This window comes from Podarcis tiliguerta (genome assembly GCF_965153285.1).
Source record: "Podarcis tiliguerta genome assembly, chromosome: 3".
In the NCBI taxonomy this organism is placed as follows: domain Eukaryota; kingdom Metazoa; phylum Chordata; class Lepidosauria; order Squamata; family Lacertidae; genus Podarcis; species Podarcis tiliguerta.
In genome coordinates, this window is record NC_139536.1 from 36,182,783 (window position 1) to 36,200,315 (window position 17,533).

Sequence of the window (17,533 nt, forward strand, 5' to 3'; positions counted from 1 at the left end):
CTCTGGGCGTCCTTCTTTTGTCAGAACACATGGAAGAATATGTAAATAAGGAACAAAGTGCCCTGCACCATTCTTCCCTTCCCCCCAAAAGCCTCTTCTTTTGACACGCTCCCATGCAACTCTTCAGAATACTCTGCTTGCCTGAGAGGAAAGGAACAACTGTAATGACTGTGAACAGAATTGCTGGCAGGGCTGAGTTTGTCTGGGTCACTTCACATAGGACAGAAGGAAGCTGCCTTATACAAGCAGCTCTTGGTTAGCACAGAACTGGTTGTTGAAATAGTCCTGGAAGTTGAGGTAGCCTAGGGGTGGGGTTGGTGTTCAGGGCAGAGCTGTGCCTGCTTCAGGAGCTTGAGGAGGAACACATCGGCCAGGGCAGTGCTTCTCAATTTATCACATGTTTATTGTTTCTCGGCTAAGTTAAGCTTCATGATTCTTTGAAAACGTATTTGGAGTTGAATATTTCGGTGACAGTTCAAGGTAATGTATATAAGCAACCTTCTTACTGGCATCTTTAATAATGTCTTTTAATCTATAATACATAATTGAAAAGTTTGCTACTTCTAGCCAGCATAATTTTAAAGCCCCATAGGGGGTGTATAAACACATTAAAAATGTATTTGCTTTAATCATGGGTAGAGCTCTCAAATGGGAAGGGAAATCATTAATCTAAAATACACTTGCTTTTTCAGTGTTAGTGTGTAGGCTGCATAATTGTGAAGACAACAGATGTGGCTAACACAACCTATAGCTTCACTCAGTCATTCCCCCCCCCATTTCGCTAAAAATGGAGATTGTCAAAACATGGAAATGAGTTCCAGTCCCCCACCTTCTTGTCCTCATATCTCACTTTGAGCAATTAGTATCTCACTGTTAGCAGTGAAAGCTATTGAATCCTGTCGGAAAAAGACTTTGAACTAATAATTACATAACACTTATGCATTCTTAGGTGCTGTATCATGTCATAGTTTTTAGAGCCCTGTCTGAAAACTGCAGTTCATGTAGACTACCTACAGTTGCTAAGAGCAAAAGGACATTGGTCCATAGTTTTCTAAAGTCAAGCATTTCTACACTGAAAGAGAATAATAACTTAAACATTTATTTATGAATAGCTTTACCTGAGCCAACTGTAATTTTCTTTTGGAGCACCAGGGTCTATTAAAAGACTGTCCAGTTGCAGCCACTGTGAGGCCACTGAAAACCGCTGATCTGCTTAGGTACTATAAGCAGCTGGTGCAATTAGTATCTAAGAGCACATTAATTGCACACTGCTGTGGCTGCTGCTTAGGTCATTTGCAAACACTGCACATACAAGGGGTCACAGCCAGTGAAGAGCCTTTAGGCTGCAATCCTAAACACTGGCAAGCGAATTCATCCTCCCATCCACACTTCCAGGGGTTGTGTGCTAAGTGGGACATTTTACTGAGGTCATTAATTAGATCTGTTCACCAAAGGAGAAAAGTTAAAAGGGGTTGTAAGTTAAGGAGGAAAAGATAAGAGAAGAAGAAGAAGAATTTGGATTTGATATCCCACTTTATCACTACCTGAAGGAGTCTCAAAGCAGCTAACATTCTCCTTTCCCTTCCTCCCCCACAACAAACACTCTGTGAGGTGAGTGAGGCTGGGAGACTTCAAAGAAGTGTGACTGGCCCAAGGTCACCCACCATGGGTGCATGTGGAGGAGCGGAGACACGAACCCGGATCACCAGATTACAGTCTACCGCTCTTAACCACTACACCACACTGGACATGAGTTAGGTGTTATGCAGCTGACAGGTCGATACAGGGAAGCTCTTTAAAGGGGTGTCTAGATCAATTTCAATATGGGATCCATTAGACTTATCAGAAAAAATATATAGCTCTGCTATGGAGAGCCTCAGTACCAAGAATGAGGTTGATAGAAGAAATGCTTTAATGTTTTAAAATACATCAATACTTTCATAGAGTATACATATGTAAATAAATGGACATACCTGCATGTTTATGGATATATTGGGCGGTATTTAGAGCTAGTCCTCCTCAGAGTAGACCCCTTGAAGTTAATGGGCATGATTAAGGTTCTTTAACTGTAGTTGGTCCACTCTAAGTAGGACTTAGTTGAGTACAGTCCATTTAGAGTTGGAATAAAAATTATTTTTTGTATGCTGCCTCATGGACTTGCTTCCTAACATTGTTGGGGAGAAGCCTTCATCCGTCTAATGAAGAAAGAAGCTTCTAATGTGCAGAGAAGTAATAGCAAACTTTGATTCATAAAAGAGTCACTCCTAAATTTCATATGATGTGTCTGTTTAATTTCTTAGCAGATGAGAAAAATACACAAGACAGGAAGATAGTTTTCGTTGCCATCTGGAATTGTAAAACTGGTTGTGTGTGAGAGTGAGAGGCACCTGGCAGATTGCTGTATATGTAGCTGCTGCATGTTGGGTCACAAGCTGCGAATGCCCGAGTTAGAAGGAAAGTGTTTGCATATTTGAGTGTGTACTTGCACTGAGCTTCTACACTGGCCTAGTGCTATATTTGAACTTGGAGATGTTCCTGCTGCTGGAAAGCTTTCACATGTCCAGTACTTTATGACTTGTGGTGGATACATTCACTTTCAAGTTTAGCAGTAAAATGAAGTGCAGTTGGTGACGCAGGCAAGGTAGGACATGCCATTTATGAAGGGGCCTTAATTAATTTAGCCCGGGCTAAGTGTTTTAAATATTTCTTTTGCTTCTTTGCAGGTTGGGTGGGTTAGGTCTGCAGTATTCTGTGGTGTTAGCGAAAGGAGGATATTGCAGAGACTGAAAACGAAACTCAAGTACAAACTGAACTGTGAATCAGAGGGGGCAGAGTTTGTACTCGGCTATATGTTCTGAATGAGGGTCTCTGTATAACAAACGAGGGTACCTTCATTTTCCCTACTGCCAACACTGAGGACCATCTTACCCAGAAGGGAGAGATCACTGAACACACACCATCTAACATCAATTGAAATGCATTTCACTTCTGTCTCTGGCCTAATTTTTATAAGATGTGGGCCACCGTGAAAACAATCTTAATTTTATACTCAAATGGGCCTGTGATTGTATGTGCCTTTCTGCATTTAAACATGAGTAGGCTGATGTACATGCCCTCACTGGGCACTTCTGAGGCTCCAGCAGCTGGGCAAGGGAGCTGGGGCTGGGGCTGGGGCTCAGAGGCTGAGACCAGGGATGACAGCAGCCCCAGCCTGCACACTGCCCTCTCATCTGCTCGCCTAGATGCCCCACAGTGGCAGGGGGCTCATGGGTCCATGCCAAGGCTGCCAGAAGGGAGGAGAGGAGGGAGGGCACCCCAGAAGAGGAGGAGGTAGGTAGGCAATCGGGAGCCTTACCTTTGCTTTCACACAGCAGCACCAGTGCTGCTGCAGTGGAGGCTGGGGTGGTTCAGCCCAAATTTTGGGGGACCAAAAGGGTCTTGGCCCCTTAGAGTTAGCGTCTATACTTGTGCCCAAGCGTCTTCTTGGTGATGCTACTGGGACTGTCTTCCCACAGGCCAGTGTCACCAGTATCTCCTGCCTTGATTTCCTCCCCCTCCCCCCAGGATAGGCAGGTTCAATAAAGTAAATATGTGTGTCATGCTCATGCCCTTTTGGGAGGTAGCTCTGGTTTGCATGCCATCAGTTTCAAGGATTAGAAAAAAGGGGTGCCCTGCTTGTGTTTTATACCAGCTTCTGTGAGTAATTCAATTGCTGGTTTGAATGTTTTTAGGGTTTTCAGTGCTCAGAACTTGTAAAAACATAACTTGTTTTTCCTCATATTTGTCCTTGTTGCTCTCATTAGATCCTCATAGAATAGTCAGCAAAAGCTATGATAACATCTCTCAGCGGGCGGGGTGCCTTTAGGCTTTGGTCCTAGGCTACAGTAGGGCCTTTCCATAACTGTCGTGTTACACATTTCTGGAAGCAGGCTCTTCTGCTATTCATTAAGAAAACCCCCTTGTTTTGTTAAATCTCCCAAGTGAATATTTGGCATCTGGGCCTCTTTTCTTGGCTATAAAGATTCAACTAGAAGTTTTCCTGTGGCTATTTAATAAGAATTTTGTCAGAATGGCAGAGGCCCAAGTCCATAGCCGCTTTGGCTTCTACATTCAATTTCTAACAGTGGTTTTTTGTGTGTGTGTGTGTGTGTGTTTTAATGTAGGGTTGGCAGGTGTCTGTCTCAGGAGACAATGGAAGTGTGTGCTTTCATGGGTGAAGGCTAACTGTTAAGAGAGTGATAGAGAAGGCCGTGGCCCAAACGAATGATGAAGGCGTCTGGTTTTGCTGTTGCAGATGCACCATGGCGTTTGTCCTTTCTGCGCTCTTCCTGGCGGTGCCTCCTCCTCTGATCACTGCTGTGGCTACAGGACCTGGCGGTCAGTTTCCATTGCACTGCGATCATCTGCAAGGAATTCCCACAAGGCTGGGTTGGTGCTGGCAGCCTTCATGCCATGTTTGCAGACATCTTTGCAATGCAGAGTTGTTCTGGTGCCTGAAGCCAGCTCCCTGTAGAGCAGAGACTCTTGGACCTCTGCCATTCTGACAAAATCCTTATTTTATTTTATTTTTAAAAAGTCTCCCATGAAAACTCATAGCTATAAGTAAATAAATGCAAACAGACTGAGTGTTTGGAAACCATTTATACACTTTTTCTAGAACTGAATCTCCACGTAAGTTTGTGTCTTTGGCCCAACCGGGTATGAAGGATCCCCGCGCAACCCTTCTAGCCTTTTTAGTATCTCGCTGAAGCAGTCCTGCGCTCTGCTACGGACGTCAGCGCGCAGGGCCGGCGGGAGCGTCGTTGCTAGGTGACGTCAGCGCGCCGGCCGACGCGCGGACGCGACAGCCGGTGTAGGAGGGGGGAGGGGGCCGCGCTCGAGCGCTCCAGCCCGGTAAGTGTGGCGGAGGGATGAGGGGGCTGGACTGGGCTGCCTGCGCCCTGCGCCGTCTCGCTCGGGCCGGCGGGTGGGGGGACCCTTGAGGGGCGGGGCCCGGTTTCCCTCCCTTTCCCCGCCGCCCCACCCCCCACCGGTCCGGTGCTTGGGGAAGTGGGGCGGGGTGGGAGCCTGCCCTTTCCCTGGGTCTTGGTGCGTTTCTCTCTATTGGGGTCGCTGGGAAAAGAAGCAGAGAAACGTAAGGCCGGGATTGTGGGCGGCGGACGCGTCGCCTGCCTTTCGCTCGCGGCCCACGGTGGCCTCGCGACAAGATGGGCGGTGGGTGGGCGGGCGCACCTGGCGTTGCATGGGGTGGCGGGGTTGCCCCTGACCTTGCAGCCCTCCCCGCCCCCAGGATACGGGGCAGGTCTTCCTGGACCCTTCAGGCGTGGCGGGTGAAAAAGTATGCTTTTGAGGGTTTTCACAGGGACAGGCAGGCCTCTTATCTGAGGATGCTCTGGACGCCTGTCTTTGAAGCCCAAACCTTTACATTTTATTTTTAACAGGAATTGGGTGCAGTTCAAGCTGCACTAGCTGCCCGTAGCTGCTTTCTTTGGGTGCTGACAAAAAATTAGCAGTAGGCTCCCTGGTTTGACAAAGAAGGGCTTGCTTTTGCATAGCCGGGGTAGGATTGCAGCCTTGACCCATTTCCCTCCTTGCAGTTTGTGCTAAGTAATGATAATGATAATAATGATTATATATGTGTTCCACTAATCTGACCGGCTTGCCTCAGACACTCTGGGCGACTCACAACAAAAAATAGTACATTAAAAGAAAAATACCACAAGAACAGTGTTGTTCTTGGGTTGGGAATTGTATCTGCTAGTTGCTGGAGAGGCTTTTCTGTGGTGGCACCTGGACTTTGGAATGCTCTCTTCAGGGAGGTTTGACTGGCACCGTAGCTACAATCTTTTTGGCATAAGGCTAAGCTGTTTTTAATCAGCTGAGCTTTTGGTTTTATATTATTTATTTTTATTTGCTATATTTATATACCACTTTTCCTCCAAGGAGCTCAAGACTGCATATATGGTTCCTGCTCCTCTCTGTTGTAGCATCACTGTGTGATAGGCTTAGACTGAGAGACTGGTCCAGGGTAACCAAGTGATGCTCATAGCTGAGAGATGATTTGGACCGTTGGCTCCCTGTCCTATAACTTGTATGAAGATGCTGTAGTGTCTTGTTATATTGTGTGTTTGTTAATAATAGTAATTATTATTATTATTTTATTTGTACCACATCCATCTGACTGGGTTGCCTCAGCCATATATAAAATGTAACAAAACATTAAACATTAGAAAACTTCCCTGTATAGGGAACCTATATAGGGAACCTTTCGAAAGGTTGTAGATTTACTTTTCTCCTTGACATCTGTTGGGAGGGCGTTCCACAGGGTGGGCACCACGACCGAGAAGGCCCTCTGCCTCGTTCCCTGTAACTTCACTTCTCACAGTGAGGGAACTGCCAGAAGGCCCTTGGTGCTGGATTTCAGTGTCCTGGCTGAATGACAGAGGTGGAGACACTCCTTCTGGTATACAGGGCTGAGGCCGTTTAGGGCTTTAAAGGTCAGCACCAACACTTTGAATTGTGCTTATTGGAACCCATTGGGTGGAGGATGGTTTAATATATATTTTTTAAATAAAACTTTTTGAAACTAATGTTTTGCTTGCACAGATTCCTTATTGCTTCTGTTACCAACTTCAGTATAGCGCAGGGCTTTCTGCTTTTTCTATAGCTGTCTAGAAGTGCAATGACAAACCAAGATATAAAAGTGAAACTAAATTAGGAGGGCAAGAAGGCAGTACAGGACATGCTTGAATTTGTTCCAGATCATCCACACAATGCTTAACTATGGTTTAGTGTGTCAACACGATCATTGTAAGTAACTATACTACAAATTGTGCACAAATTGCTTCAGTCTGGATGCATTGAAACTGCATCAGAGTAGTGAATTTGTAATTTTGTTGTTGTCATTACCTCCACCTGTCAGTGTTTCTATCTTGGAAACCGTAGATACTTACAATGTGGTGTTCCATTTTCCAGGTTGTGCAGAGATTTTAATTCTGAAAGCCACAATCTCAGACATTTTACAAATAGACCCAAAGTTACCAGTTGTAGAGCACCTGTGTAATTTTCATTAGAACGCCATCTTTCATGTATTCCTGTTGTATATTTAGTGGCATCTACTTTGCATCTGTTTCAGTTATTTGTACAGGTTTCTTGTTTTCCACGTATAGGACTGATTTGTAATAATTTGGTTATTATAATAGTTTCTGAAAGGAGTTATTTACATAATTACCATTTTGAATCTCTTAATTGCTTGTCTTCCTTTTGTTGCATTTGAATCCAAGCTGTCATGACAGTTTTTCATATGCATATGTGAACACAGTGCATATGCACTCTTTGCCGTAGCAGAATTATCATTGCATGCACTTTTTTATTTAGATTTACAACTTGTGTAAAGCTTAATGACTTGCGTGAAGAAACAAACCAAGCACTCCCTCCCCCTGTATAAACTATCATTAATTTGATGTTTTTCTTGTTTTTCTGTATTGTGCTTTTAGTCTGTATGTTGCCTTTGTGATATTGTATATGAAAGTATGGTTTATAAATATTTAAATTAAATAAATTGAAATTTTCTGACCCATTCATAACCCTGAGCTCTAAATGGACATTTAAAAATAGCTATACACTCAAAGCAGTATTCATTGGTTCTTTCTCTGTTCATTTTACCCTCAAAGAAATCTTGGATAGACCTTTTTGTTCACAGTGCTGAACAACATAATAAATCCAGGTTAAGTACCTATGGTTTAACTTAACAATTGCATTTGGACTGCCTGCATGGTATGTTTTGGGCCTAATATCTTCTGTAAGGTAGATCAACATGATTCTTTCCACGTGGCAGATACAGGCTTAAAATCAACAAGTGAGGTTAGGGTGGAGGTAGATTTGAACTTCTTCAGTTATTTTAGGCACTATGCTGCACGAACTCTCCTTTTTGCAGTAACTAGATAGACTGAAACAGATAAACAGGGCTTGGCAACTAAAAATGAGTCAAAGAAACGAAAATGAAAGCAGACAGAAGTCTTGCAAAGGTGCCACTCTTTTTTATACTATTGAGATTAAGTCAGTGCAAAAAATACTTTCTGCACTTATGATTATAATACTTAGTTTTGTTTTGGCCTCTGGTACTCATCAGGTGCTTTTCAGACCAGGACACATGGCAGTGCTTAGGGACCGAAGCTACAATGCTTTCCCAACTCAAGTTGTGGAGCTCTGGAACTCCCTCCTGCTCAGACAGCTACACTATCCTTGAGTAGTGCATCAGGTAGTGCTGGTGGGCCCTCCTGAGACCTTGGGCAGCTGCCCAGTGCTGCTGACGTGCACCTCCACAACAACCCTGCCTTAGTCATGCACACACTTAAAATCCTCAGTTACACAAAGTCAGAGCTTTCCAAACTTTTCATGTTGGTGATACACTTTTTAGACATGCATCATTTTGCGACCCAGTAATTCAATTTTAGAGGGACGCGGGTGGCGCTGTGGGTTAAACCACAGAGCCTAGGGCTTGCTGATCAGAAGGTTGGCTGTTCAAATCCCCGCGACCGGGTGAGCTCCTGTTGCTCACTCCCTGCTCCTGCCAACCTAGCAGTTCAAAAGCACGTCAAAAGTGCAAGTAGATAAATAGGTACCGCTCCGGCAGGAAGGTAAACGGCGTTTCCGTGCGCTGCTCTGGTTCGCCAGAAGCCATGCTGGCCACATGACCCAGAAGCTGTATGCCGGCTCCCTCGGCCAATAAAGTGAGATGAGCGCTGCAACCCCAGAGTCGGTCATGACTGGACCTAATGGTCAGGGGTCCCTTTACCTTTACCTTAATTCAATTTTACTAGCAAACCGGAGGTTAAACTAACCTCTTTCCAGCCTCAGGAGGAGTGTGTGGGGTGTTTGCACGGCACACCTACACATTGTAGCTGACACACTAATGTGTCGTGACACAGTTTTGAAAGCTGTGCTCTAAGTCATTTTCCTGTTGTTCAGTAGTTTATCCTGTAAGATTTGCTGTTCCTACTTGCTGACATGACACAAATTCTGTTCCACAAATACCTTTGGACAGCTCAACATGAATCTGATTTAATTTTATTCTGTATATATGTGTTTTAAAAATTCAATTTACGTTTATATCTTTTCCTTCTCCCAAGGACCTCAAGGTATTTTGCACTGAGCTATTCATCTTAGCCTCAGAATTACCTGTGAGTTAGGGGGGAGGAATGCATGTTTGAGTGGTGGAGATAAACTGGATCAAGGTATCTGCTTCATGCCTTGAGTGGGAATTTAAATCCAGATCTTCCTCAATTCACATCCAGCATGGTATTCATTGTGCAATACTAGTTCTTAGTTATTAAAAACTTATATTCTGCCTTTTGAACCAGGAAATTTGGAAAGGTGACTCACAGATACACATTAAAACAACAAAAATGCATTAAACAAAAACAGAATGAGAGCCGACTAAAAATTCCTGCAATAAACAGCAGAAAAACTTACCAAAAGCAGCCAAGGCTTATGAAAAAGTGTAGTGTTAATTTGGCATCAACCTTCCTGGGTAGAAGGGGAGGAGTGGCACAGTCCTTTTGTCACATTTGGAAAGACATGCATACATAATTTTATTTGTATACTGCCTTTCCACAATTCAAACCATGCTCAAGGTGGCTTACAACATGAAAAAATACAAAACTACAACATGCTTGATGTTTTTATTATGTTTTTAGAGATGTTGTAAGCCTCCCAGAGTGGTTGGGCAAACCCAGCCAAATGGTTGGAGTATTACAGTAATAATAATAATAATAATAATAATAATAATAATAATAATAATCAATTAAATATTAAAAAATACACAACCAAACTGAATGATTTCCACATAAATTACATCAATATCTAAAATAAAGATACAAAAAACCAACAGCAGCAGCCCCCCCCCCACAACAACAGCAAAACCCCCAAACATCTCAGCCCAAGAATCTGTTCAGCAGCTTCAACTTTTGCAGCTGGAATCAGCCCAGGCCCCACACTCCCAGGCCAGGTGGGAAAAGGCCTGCAAAGCAGGGAACAGGTCTTCCAGTACCCTGTCTTGGGTAGCCCTCTCCTGTGATCTAGAGTTGGGTTCCTGAGGAAGATATAAAAGTAGGGGTGGGATACCTGTGGTTCTCCAAGTGTTGTTGGATTTCAGCTCTCAACTACCTTAGTCAGCTGGCCAGTGTTGGGAGGAAACATGGGGCGTTTTAGTCCAGCAACATTTGAAGAGCCACAAGCTTTCCTCCAGCAACGTAGATGTGTGATTAAATTCAAAGGAAAGACAGCTTCCCTGTGGCTCATCCCAGTGAACATTCTGTGGTTGCATTCTGAACCATTTGTTGTTTCTGAGAAATAGCAAGGCAGATTTAACAACAGTCAGATTGAGAAGTGGCTAAAAGATGAACGACCATCTGTTGAACTCTTGGCCCTAGTGAGTCTGGAAGTGGGTAGAGCTCACCTCTCAAGTACTGGCATCGCTGCAAAGTTAGAGAACAGGGCAAAGTGTTTGTTTGGCTTTTCAGTAGTTTTTGAAATAGTTGACTCTAAAAATGTTTGATATATTTTGTATCACTTAGATTACTTTTCTGAAAACGGTTTCACCTGATATTTTTAAAACCCCTATTACTGTTTTGTCTTCAGTTTCTACCCCTGCAAGTGCAGGGCTAGCCAGAAACCTCATCTTCCACATGAGCATTGGCTCTAGTTGCATGTATAATATAGTAAAAGCCATATTAAAAAGTTAAAATCTATTGTTTTCACTCACTCGCTTTCTCATACACACAATTTTTGTGTAATGAAGAAATACAAGGTGTGAGAGAAAAATATTTAAATAGTGATTCTAGATGTTCCGAAACTTTATAATTTATTTAAATGTGCATGGTACTCTATCCTCCCCAAAGTGGGTGCTAAAAATAAAAGCAGCTTCAAATTATGCACCGTGTGGGTATCATGAAGTGAGCGAAGTAGCTAAAGCATATGTTTTGCAAATGCCATGTCTCCCCTTGAGAAGTCTTTTAGGCTTTGCAAGTAAAGAGCAGAAGGTTTATCTTTCCACAAAAGCTTCTTCAGTCTGAAAGCCAACTGGGCATTGATACTTTCCCGGGAGAGCTTTTCAAGGACTTAATAGTATATCTGTCTTATAAAACATGATTCGTTGAAAAGGCTTCCTATATTAATAATTGAAAATCACTGTGATCTCAGTTTTGGAGAGTTAATCAGGCTCCTGTGAGAATAGGTCATAAATACTAATATTCTCGCTAATTATGGATGAAAACTCTTGGTGTAGATTTCAATATTTAATTTGAACACTGCTATATGGTTCCTAATTGATCTGCCCTGGTTACAGAATCAATTTTAACTTGTACAGAGCATTATAATTAGTGAGTTGGCTGACTGTGTGGAAACCCTACAACATAATGATTTTCTTCTAATTTGCTTTATAAGGGCTTGTTTATTTGGAGCAGTTAGATTGGCAGTGTTACATTCTGACATCTGCTTTCATTAAACCTGGGACTTTCTTGTAGCCAAACAGTGTTTGTATCAAGCAGTTGATGAAAGGATGTACATCACTTAACTTTAAAATAACTTTTAGAGGAAAGTCCCTCTTTCATATTATTTATGCTTTATTTTTATAGGTGTAGGATATATCACCCTCCTGCAAGATGAGTAACAGCCATCCACTCCGTCCTTACACAGCAGTAGGTGAAATAGACCATGTTCACATTCTGTCCGATCATGTTGGTGTTCTGATGAATGGGGAGGAGTATAGTGATGTTACCTTTATAGTGGAAAAGAAACGTTTTCCTGCACACAGAGTGATTCTGGCAGCGAGGTGCCAATATTTCAGGTGAGGTATAACTTCTTATCAGATATACTTAGAGCTTCTGGTTAAGCAAGATAAAATAGAAACTACTAAAAGTAAACTGATTTCATCTGCTCAGTGCATGTGAGCTTTCTGAACACCTATTACGGTACGCTGTTTTTAACTGTGAGACAATACTTATATTATGCTGTCATATCTTGACCTTCACTGCATAGGTATCCAGAATGGATGTTGGTTGTTAAAGACCTAAAATTCAGGATGTTCACACACTATACATGCTTTCCCCCAGGAAACATTGTTACTGTGAAGTGTGGTAAAATGTGTGTATTTACATTTCATACAACGTGAGATAGAATTATGTTGTTGGATGTGAGATTTCACATTTTATTTGTTCCTTGCTTATCTTTTCAAATAGAGTTTTATGCTTTCTTCTACGGTTGTGAAAAGCAACTCTGTCTTCCTTTCAACCCACTCCACCTCCCAACATTTGCTTTGTGTTCTGCCTGGTGGTAGATGAAATTTAGGCAAGCAATTTGAAATTTTCTTACTGAACCTTAATCTATTCTCCTTTTGGGTAGGTGTGATTGCCTTAACCATAGTTTATGATTAAGTCCCTGATAAAATCCCAGACAAATTTCTATTCATTATCTATTTTTAGAAAGATCTAAAATCTCATAGTAAGGTTATCTTAAAAAGAAATTTACGTTGGATGAAATCCAGACTTCTGCTTCCTCTCCTCCCTCTCCATATTGCAGATGCCATACACTCACCGAATCCACGCTGGAGTGTTCCCCTATACCACTGTGAGAGTAGAAGTCTGTTCTGCTCATGGGCAGCCACAGCTGGGTAGCACCCAATATTTCTTTTTGTGTGTGTATTTGAGCAGATATAGTTCTTAAGGTTGATTTCAGCTGATGTTTCTGATGATAGTGGAATGGCAGAGCGTTACCTGAATAACTGCCTCTTCTGCATGGACTTGGCCAAACTGTAAGATCAGCTTTGTTGGCGCATATCAGACGCTTACTGATTGGCAGCAGTTAAGAGGTCTGATAGACTCTCTCTGCTTTCGGTTGGTTTTTGAAAATATTTGGAGTTTGAATCTCCCTCCCAAAAATACTGTTGTTGGTTGATTACAGTAATCTCAGAATAGCTTAGAAGAAAATTAGCTCTACCTTCTCTCTTCCTCTGCATAATCATATGTGTGATGATGTAAAAGAGAATACAACAGCATACTCTGTTTACCTGTTCGGTTTTCAGTATACTGCTACCCTTACAAAATGAAATAAAATGAGTGACCAACTGATTTCTATGGGTAAAGTTCAGGAAAGCACTGCAGATAGTATAATGTTATTGACTCCCAAGAACATCATGGTAAATACGGTAGATACTGCACCTTCCATTTGATGTTTTACCGGGCACCCTGTTGCATGTGTTGAATGAAACAATTTGTTCACTTCCTTTTGTGCAGTTGCTTCTGATAATCTGTTGTAAGTAAATTTCAGTTGAACTCTTGAATGTTTGTTCTAATGTCTCATAGCAAGTGCTCAAATTCAAAGCTAAGGTCATAGTTTCTAACTTTAAGGACTAACTATAATTTTCTTTAAAATGGATAGATTTAACTTTCCAATTGTTGACAGTTGTGTTTGCCGTATTCTACAATATATGCTTCAAGTCTTACTTAAGGTCTGTCTTACCAGAATACAAGGTTTTTTTACATTGTTTCTTTCTCCCCTTGTACAGAGCATTATTATATGGCGGAATGCGTGAATCTCAGCCTGAAGCAGAAATCCCTCTCCAAGACACCACTGCAGAGGCCTTTACAATGTTGTTAAAATATATTTACACAGGCCGTGCCACATTAAGAGATGAGAAGGAGGAGGTCCTATTAGACTTCCTGAGTTTAGCGCATAAATACGGATTCCCAGAACTGGAAGATTCCACCTCAGAGTATCTTTGCACCATCCTTAACATTCAGAACGTTTGCATGACTTACGATGTTGCTAGTCTGTATTTGCTTCCCAAGCTTACATGTATGTGCTGCATGTTTATGGACAGAAATGCTCAAGAGGTGCTCTCCAGTGAAGGTTTTCTGTCACTTTCTAAGGTATGTATCAGTTTTTTAAGCTTTCAGTTAAAAAAATAACACTCCCAATTTTATTCTTTATGTCTGTGTAAATGTTTTTGGAAATAGGACCCGAAAATCATTCCAGTATTCATGGAGTGCAATGTTCTATTCCATGTGTAGTTATTTTTCCATTTTCTATATATCTTGGATGAAGCTTGGTTGGAGTTCTTTGGGATAATACCAAGACTCAGATCAGAGGGGAGAGAGTTGTACTTCCACCATTTTTTGTGTGTGATCTTCCTGTGGGCTTCCAATCGGAGTCCATGGAGATTCTTCACTGCTTGTGAATACCTTTTCCCATGTATGCTCCTTTCTCTACCACATAAATGTCAGTCTTCCCCATGGGACCATCACAACTGTTTGGGCTGTGCCATGGTGCTGTTACTATGCCTCAACCACTCTGTCCCCTTCACAGAACTGTTTTTGAAAACATGAAGACAATACTTGAAAATAGCTCTCATGTTTGGAAGGTAGAGTTGCTATACTGTGTCAGTGGTAGACAACATGGTGCCCTGCATAGGTTATTGGACTACAGCTCCCATCAGCCCCAGACAGCATGGCAAATGGTAAATGATTATGGGAGTTGCAGTCCAATAGCATCTGGAGGAGAAGAACAAAGCAGACTTTGGGGGCTGGAAACAAGCTACCTTTATATTGAATGAAACCTCTGGGACACACAATAACTTCCGCTGTAAGAGAATTTCTGCCCCTCCTGGAAATTTAATTATTAACATAATTGTCTCCATGATAAATAAAGGTAAAGTTGGTAATCAGCAGTTGGTTATTCTTTGCTTACTGGTATAATATCACTGTTTATAATGCTGCCTAGCCTTAATATATATATTGTAAAAAGAGGAGAGATAAAATTGAGAGAAATCCACTGATTGTTGTAACAGAATTAGATGCAGTGCAGTGATTCTTACAACCTTTTCTTAATGGAAAAGTCAATTATACAAAAGACATGATTAGATCAGAAAAGATGCTAGTAAAGAATCAATATGGTACCGAAAATTAAAGCAGAAGCCCAAGGAGACAGGTTAATAATTAATGTCATGTAGGTTTGTAAGTCATTCTGCATCCTTGTAAGGTGGCTAAGGTTTAGCACTCAAACCTTGATTTTTAACATATAGTAAAAGACTGAAGCTGTTTTGAAGCTGTTCTGAAGATGATGCTGTATCTGTGGCTGGTGGGTATGGGTCGCTAGGATCTTCTTGTAGTGGGACCCTGCCCTGTAGGATTCTCTTCCTCTGAAGGCATTGATGCCCACTATATTATTGGGCTTCTGGCTCCAGTTTAAGACACGTTTGTTGACCTGCGCCTTTGGTGGAATTGATCAGATTATTTAAAGTGTGAGGGTTATTATGAATTAATGTTGTATTTAATATTGTAATAATCTTTGAATTTTTACTTATTGGGCTTTATAACGTTAGCTGTATTTTATGGGTTGCTTTAGTTAACCTTTTGTAAACTACCCTAGGATTAGAATTTCATTGTGGACATAATCGTTTCTATGGTAAATAAAAGTAAGGTTTGTGATAAGCAAACTTGTGATGAAAGGTGGCTCCAGTGGCCACTCATGTATGTGAATTGTGGGATGCCAGGGAGTCCAGCTGTGTTTGGTTTTCAAATTGTATTTACATTCATCTTTCCTTGTTTCTTAGCCAGCTCTTCTCAGTATTGTACTGAGGGATTCATTTGCAGCACCTGAGAAGGATATTTTCCAAGCTTTGATGAACTGGTGTAAACACAACCCGAAGGAAAATCATGCGGAAATCATGCAGGCAGTGCGCTTGCCACTGATGAGTTTGACAGAGCTCTTAAATGTTGTAAGGCCTTCTGGATTGCTGTCGCCCGATGCCATTTTGGATGCTATTAAAGTTCGATCTGAAAGTCGGGATATGGACCTCAACTATAGGGGCATGTTAAGTAAGCCTCCGTATTTCCAGGGAAATGACCCTATATGTTTTCTTATAATTAAAAACTTCCTTAGCTAACTATTGATGCTGAGTAAATGTTTACTAACAGAAATACAAGGCTATATAAGTGTTCACAAGGTTGTATAAGGTTACTTTGTTTACAGCAAATTGGTTGAATGGCAAAACACTCAGATCTACTGTGTTGTATTCAAAGGTTGCAAGAGTAGAAGACCACCTGTGCAACCAATATTTTTCTTTGTCTCTCCAGAAGTTGGGGGTGTTGGTGAACAGTGTGGCTTGTGCCATGGAGCAGGGAGGGAAACATTGTTCATACTCGGTTTTGAGTGTTTCTTCACTCATGTTGTAACCCATCCTCATGACACAGTATACTCTTTTCTGGAGGCACTGCTGAACAGGCACACAAGAAGTTGGCAAGAGGGAGGAGACGAGGGGAAATAGCAGTAGTGTGAGTGTCCTTCTGCTGGTGGAAACTGGTTACTTGCTTAAAAACACACTTGTCCCAAAAGATTCCTAAAATTCATTCTATCCTGAATATATCAGAAATATTGCACCCCATTAAATTTAGACAGTTACAAGTCATAATAATGCCTTCCCTACTGCCCTCCTCTAAACTTACTGTCACGAGGAGGCTGCAAATCTGCAGAGGTACTCTTGAGCCACTTTTTAAATGATGTTGTTTTCCTGGGAATTAGTATTTTGTGCATCTTATATAAATATAAAGGTTACCAGTAATAGAAACATTTTTGAATACTGTGGGCACAGTCCAGTAGAAATTAGCTATGACCAAGTCCACTTAAAATTAATGGGACATGTGATATTCCTGACCGTGTCCCATTTTATTCCTTCCAATGCAAGTTACTCATAAGTACCTTGTGTTGAATTGTTGTTTTGGTGAAAATAATCAAATCTCTACAAACACATATACACATAGGGGGTCCTGCTTGTAGGGTTCCCATAGGCATCTGGCTGGCCAAATGTGAGAATAGGATGCTGGACTGAATGGACCACTGACCTGACCCACAAGGTTCCCCTTATCTTCTTAATGACAGGGCAGTGGCTTTAACCAGTCACTAGACACTTCATAATGTCAGCATTTTAGATACCTTCTGTTTTCTGTATGACTTTTCAATATCATTTGTTTCCACATTTTTGTAAACAAAGAGCATAATGTGCAAGAAGAGCATAATTTTAAAACATCATTTTTATTCCCATTCTTCCAGTACCAGGTGAGAACATTGCCACTATGAAATATGGAGCCCAGGTAGTGAAAGGGGAATTGAAATCTGCTTTGTTAGATGGAGACACACAGAATTATGATTTGGATCATGGATTTTCCCGACACCCCATTGATGATGACTGCCGTTCTGGTATTGAAATTAAATTGGGTCAGCCATCGATAATTAATCATATACGTATACTGCTATGGGATCGTGATAGCAGGTGAGTTCCAAGTCATACTCAATTAACCAACCATGCCTTTTCTTAGGCTACTGCAGGATCAAATCTATACATTAATATAATTACTTTAAGAAAGCACTGGGGAACCTCTAGTTTGCAGACCTAATTAGGCCTTCCAGGGAGTCTTTATTTGGCCTTCTGAGATTGTCCTGCCCCCCCCCCTGCAAGCTACACCTACCACCCTTCACC

The 17,533-nt window shown here is 41.7% G+C and overlaps 1 protein-coding gene across 4 annotated transcripts in view; it reads left to right on the forward strand.

Moving 5' to 3' along the window:
* Positions 1–2,561: 2,561 nt before the first annotated feature.
* Positions 2,562–17,533, forward strand: part of BTBD9 (BTB domain containing 9) — a 144,573-nt gene continuing 129,601 nt past the window's right edge. Inside the window, exons 1-5 of one of the 4 annotated variants that reach the window (XM_083434499.1) lie at positions 2,562–2,641; positions 11,637–11,848; positions 13,565–13,928; positions 15,611–15,875; positions 17,107–17,326. In XM_083434499.1, the coding sequence (XP_083290625.1) occupies positions 11,664–11,848; positions 13,565–13,928; positions 15,611–15,875; positions 17,107–17,326 (1,034 nt within the window). In that variant the 5' untranslated portion in view covers positions 2,562–2,641; positions 11,637–11,663. Of the gene's footprint in view, positions 2,642–4,788; positions 4,894–5,652; positions 6,498–6,551; positions 6,811–11,636; positions 11,849–13,564; positions 13,929–15,610; positions 15,876–17,106; positions 17,327–17,533 lie in introns of those variants that run through there. The other 3 variants (XM_083434497.1, XM_083434500.1, XM_083434498.1) reach the window with 3 other exon arrangements.